The sequence below is a fragment of the Bos indicus x Bos taurus genome, chromosome 18 (assembly GCF_003369695.1).
Source record: "Bos indicus x Bos taurus breed Angus x Brahman F1 hybrid chromosome 18, Bos_hybrid_MaternalHap_v2.0, whole genome shotgun sequence".
In the NCBI taxonomy this organism is placed as follows: Eukaryota; Metazoa; Chordata; class Mammalia; order Artiodactyla; family Bovidae; genus Bos; species Bos indicus x Bos taurus.
Window position 1 is genome coordinate 9,552,322 of NC_040093.1, and position 5,469 is coordinate 9,557,790.

At 56.2% G+C, this 5,469-nt stretch overlaps 1 protein-coding gene across 1 annotated transcript; it reads right to left on the reverse strand.

The window, feature by feature from the left end:
- Positions 1 to 363: 363 nt before the first annotated feature.
- Positions 364 to 5,033, reverse strand: ATF5 (activating transcription factor 5). Its single transcript, XM_027515101.1, has 3 exons — positions 4,778 to 5,033; positions 3,210 to 3,506; positions 364 to 1,679 (listed from the first exon to the last, which is right to left on the reverse strand). The coding sequence occupies exons 2-3, from the start codon at positions 3,385 to 3,387 to the stop codon at positions 1,012 to 1,014; spliced, it is 846 nt and encodes a 281-aa protein (XP_027370902.1). The 5' UTR covers positions 3,388 to 3,506; positions 4,778 to 5,033; the 3' UTR covers positions 364 to 1,011.
- Between the last annotated feature and the right edge of the window lie 436 nt (positions 5,034 to 5,469).

Here is a 5,469-nt window from a genome sequence, read left to right on the forward strand (position 1 = left end):
CGCTCATTTACCTCCTGACTTCCCCTGGAATCTCGGCTCTGACAGCGCAGCGAGATTGCTCTTCAACACCGGGTGCCCCACAACTGTGCTCCAGCCACCCGGCCCCTTTGGTGTCACCCTCTTTGGTGACAAGGACCAGGGGGAGCTGGCACCTTTGGCTATTCTTTCACTGTCTACATCCTAAATGGAAGTTAAAAGCGGGTCTTGTATCTCTACCAGTTCAATCAGTCTCATCTTGGCTTTGACCCTGTGTGGAAAGTGTGTGCTTGACTGTATTATGTTATTTCCATTATTATCATTATTGCCTTTGGTCTAAGACTGCCCTCCCCCCAGCTTCTCCTTTCAAAGACCAGACGCACATAATCAGAGGAAATTCTTCCTTTTATTTCCACTCATAAAGCCCCCTTCCAAAAGGATCAGTCCCTGCCCTCCCGCACCTCCCCCAACACCTTCACAAAACACTGATTTCCTTCCAGAGCTAAAACGTATACCCCGTCACCCATTATGGCCACTCCCCCAGAGCCCCCAAATATGCACCTGCTCTGCCAAGTCGGCTACCTCTTGGTTCCACCTCCAAATGTAGTTCCCAAGGTCACTTGGCTTGTTTTGCTCATTCCTTGGGCACCTTTCTTTGAGCCCTCCCTGACTTGGTCTCGAGATGGCTTCCCTGTTCTCCTTTGCACAGACGTTCTGCAGGGCTTCCTGGGCTCACTTCCCTGCTTGAGAGATGAGGTTTCCAAGCTCTCCCCTGCCTCCCAAATTCCTCATGGGTCTCTGTTCCTCAGATGTTACTTGAAGGGTGTAAATGCTGACTTATGCCAAACGTTTCATGATTCTGGGGGGTGGGAAGGGGAGGTAAGAATAAAAGGGGAGAGGGAGGGAGGAGAGAGGGAGAGGAGGGGGAGGGAGGGTTTGGAAGGAAGCTGGAGGCAGGGGGATGACTGGGGACCCTCCCCCCTCCGCCCCGGAGCCGAAGACCAGCGCCCCCTACAGCCCGAAGCCCCCGCCCGGCTAGCTGTTCCTGGTCCTCTGGCTGCGAGCTTTGTACACTTCGATGAGCAGATCCTTGACGTACTGGATCTCCCGCTCCACCGACTCCGCCCTCTCCCTCAGCTCCCGGTTCCGCGCCTCCAGCCCCTGGCACTCGCCCTCCAGGGCCTCGCCCTCTGCACGCTTCCTCTGGCGGTACCTCAGAGCCGCGGACTTGTTCTGGTCTCGCTTCTTTTGCTTGCGGTCCCCTCGGCTGGCAGCAGGACTGGGGTAGGGGGCGGGGCGGGGCGGGGGCGGGGCTTGCGGAGGTGGGGGCAGGGGCGCCAATCCCGAGTCCCCCTGCCCAGCCTCACCGCGGCAGTAGATGGCCAGCAAGTCGAGGGTGTCCAGGGAAGGGGGCTGGGGGAGGTCAAAGGTGGGCAGGGGGAGGGGGAGGGGGAGAGGGAGGGAAGGTGCCGGTGCCGGCGGCTGCGGCGGCGGCGGAGGTGGGGAGGATGGTGGGAGCAGAGGGGCATCGAGGAAGTAGTCTTCCATCTGCTCCAGCTCCTTCTTGAGCAGGGAGGCCATAGCTTCCAGGTCAGGTGGGGGTGGGGAAGGTGGGGGGAGGGCACCTGAGGGCAAGGGGGGCTCCAGAGGGAGCAGGGCTGTAAAGTCCACCCGTTCGGTCATCCAGTCAGAGAAGCCGTCTCCTGGAGGATTGCAGAGGGACAGAAAGCTCCTTGATTTCCTAATCCTCCACCCAACCAGATCTCACTCATGCCCACCTCATTCATCCCATTCATTGAGTTAAACCACCAGCCAGCCAGCTAGCCAATCAACAAATCATCAAACCAGTCAACAGACCAGCCAACCAACCAATCAATAAACCAAACATCTAACCAACCCGTTAACCAACAACCATCAATGACCCAAATGAGAAAACAGTCAACCAGCCATTTCTTCAACTGTTCCAACATCCTCCTTACTGATTACCCTGCATCTCTGGTTTCTTGATTTACTCTCTAGTTTATTATAAATGGCAAACTAGATCACATGTAAACACACCCTGTTTCATCTTTAATTATTGAAACCCTACTATGTACCAAGCATTTGGGATACACTTCCCTCATAGCTCAGTTGGTAAAGAATCTGCCTGCAACGCAGGAGACCCAGGTTTGATTCCTGGGTCGGGAAGATCCCCTGGAGGAGGAAATGGCAACCTGCTCCAGTATTCTTGCCTGGAAAATGCCATGGACAGAGGAGCCTGGTGGGCTACAGTTCATGGGGTCACAAGAGTCAGACACAACTTAGCGATCAAATCACCACCAATGAATAAAATGGGCTTCCCAGGTAGTGGTAGAAGTTAAGAACCCACCTGCCAATGCAGGAAATGTAAGAGATGCAGGTTCGATCCCTGGGTCGTGAGTATCTCCTGGAGGAGGGCATGGCAACCCACTCCTGTATTCTCGCCTGGAGAATACCATGGACAGAGAGAGGAGCCTGGTGGGCTACAGTCCATAGACACGATTTGGCGACTTAGCACCCATGCACGCAATGAATAAAATAATTCCTGCTTCAGGGGCTCTGCCTGTGCTGTTTCCTGCACCTGAAAAGCTCTTCCCTTGGGTCTTTTTATGGGTCATTCCTTACCATTCCTTAGGTCTCAGCCAAAATGTTACTGATTGGAGAGGGTTTCTTGGCTCCCCCCACCAAACTTGTCCTCGTTGTCATTTTTATTTTTTTTTTCTCATTGCCATTTTTAAACTCAGCTAAGTGCTTCCCACTTATTCCCATGCATCATATAATTTGTCTCCTGCGTGTCTTCCCAGTAGAGTGTGTGCTCCAAGAAGGCAGGGATCATGTCAGTCTTGTTCCCAGCTGTGTCCCCTAAAACAGTGCCTGACATATTATGCTGTTGTTGTTGCTTAGTTGTTCAACTTTTCAAGCCATGTCCAACTTTTTGTGACCCCATATACTGTAGCCCACCAGGCTCCTCTATCCATGGGATTTTCCAGGCTGGCGTGGGTTGCCACTTCCTCCTCCAGGCTTTCTTCCCAACCCAGGGATTGAACCTATGTCTCCTGTGTCCCCCGAACTGCAGGCAGATTCTTGACCTGCTGAGCCATTGGGGAAGCCCTATTACAGGTACTCATTAAAAAAAACTTATCAAATGAATGAATTTTTCTTTCTTCTCCCTCTCCCCCTAGCTCACCCCACCTCCATTCTTCACCTACTCTTACCTGCCAGGGGCTCTCCCCCCCCTGGAAGCCCGCCCTCCAGGGCTCCCCCAAGGACCTCATAGGGGCCCAGGGGGGCAGGGGCCAGGGGGAGTTTCCCATAGTCTACGAGCCAGCCCAGCCCGCTAGCTGGGAGCAGGGTCCTGTCCAGCTCCAGCCCCAGGGTCGCCAGGAGTGACATGGCTGCAGCACGGGCGCTGGGCACCGACGGCAATGGAAGAGGCTGCACCAACAGCTGGAAGGAGGCTCTGGAGGTTGCTCAGCTGGGCGAAGACAGGCACCAAGGCAAAAGTGGAGGGCCTGCAAGTGTGACACAAAAGTGAGTGGGTCAGGATCAGCCTCACCTGCTATTGCCAAAGCCACAGGGAAATCAAACCACGCCCGCAGAATCCCAGGATTCCTCATCCTTTCAGAATTCTAAACCTGTCCTTTCCCAGTATCTGAGCCCCACCCACTCCCAAGGGAATTCTCTTTACGTTTGGCTTATTTCTCAGAATTCCCAAGACCCAATCCTTCCAATACAGAAACCTAATGGTCTCCCAGGGAAATTTCCTTAAAGTCCTTCCCACTCACCCCATAATATTCCCTTTCATTAAAAAACAAAACAAAACCCACACTCAATCCCAGGGGAATTTTCTTCCAGTCACATCTCTTCCTCTAAAATATAACTTTTAGGCCCCACACCCTCCCTAGATTCCAGCTCAAATCTGTTCCCATGGGAATTCCCCCTTGTCCCGACCGGTCGTCAAAGTTATCCGTTCAAATCGCAGTTCTCCCTTTGAATTTTGGGGCTGATCTCCACTGCCTCTCGAAGTCCCGCCCCCACGATTTATTTTAGCTCCACCCCTCCCCGATGATTCCCCAGAGGCCCCGCCTCTTTCTCAGGCAGAAACCCCACCCCCCTCTGCAAAAGGTTTCGTTAGCCCCGCCCCTTCCACAATGGGTAACCCCGCCCCAACCTCGTCCTCGGCGACGCCTCTTATCCTAGCTCCATCCCCTAAACCGGTCGTTTCTAATCCCCGCCTTCTCCCCTGTCAATCTAAACCAGTTCCCGCCCCAGCAGGTGCCTGAATGAAAGGGAGGGAAGATGAGCTCTGCGCCTGAGCAAAGTGGGAGGCGGAGCTCTCGCTGAAGGCTACAGCGCATGCGCCATCTCCCAAGCCGCGCCACAGTTACCTCAGGCAACCGCCCTCCTGGAGACCAGTGCGCATGTGCGGCTGCTTAATGACCGCCCTTTGCGCAAAAAAAAAATACAGCCTCAGGTGGACAGCTGCGCATGAGCAATCGCTCGCAGACGGTCAGGGCGGGGATGGGGGGAAGCCACCGTGTCTGGGAACTAGTGCGCAGGCGCACACGCACGTGGCTCTCTTCTTTAAACACCAATTGTCTGGAAGAACGCACCCGCCCAAGTGCGCATGCTCGGTCGCGCGAGACCGCTCGCCTTCCCTCTTCTGCGCCTGCGCGACCGTGATTCCTCAGTCTCCCCACCCCCCCAGGCTCGGTCGCGAGGGCCGCGAGCTTCGAAAGGGCGGGAAAGGCGGTTGGAGAGGGAGGGGCGAGCGGTTACTCACTCCATGGCTGCGCAAAGGAGAGGCGGCGGCGGCCTCGGCTGAAGAGAGAAGGCAGGAGCGGAGAGCGCAGGCGCGGTGAGCGCGGAGACTGGCCGGGGGCACAGAGGGGTCGCGGCTACAGAGCCATGGCCGGGGGTACGCGGGCGGAGGCGGCGTGGCAGTAGAGTGAGGAGAGCCCGTGATCTGAGGGTGGGGAATGAGGCGGCCCCGGGGACTGGACACAGATATACCGCGGGCGGCGCAGCACGGCCTGCGCGGATCCTTCCGCGCCCCGCCCCGCGTGGCCCCAACCCGGAGGCGGGCCTGCACCCCTGCCCTCGGGGATCGGATCCTGGCTTTCGATCCCGGGGGTTCAGGCCTCTCCTTCCTTTTACCCGTGGCTATCTCTAGCCCCGCTTTTCTCCCGACTCCGGGGGTTCCGACCCTCCGTTCTCTCTGACTCTGAGGTCCGGCCCTCTGCTCCCTCTTATTCTGGTGACTCGGTAACCCCTCTTCCCTGAGACTCGCGCCAGTTCATTTCTCCTTTGCTTTCCCCTGCTTCGCGAATTTCCGGCCAGCCACATGCTACTCTCTTCATCCTTCAACTGCCGTCCCACTCTGAGAACCTTTCCTGTGGCTTAGAACCTGGTGTGAGTCACAGAGCGCGCTCCATTCAAATCACAGGCCGGCGAAGGTGGCCTTGGGCAAATGAC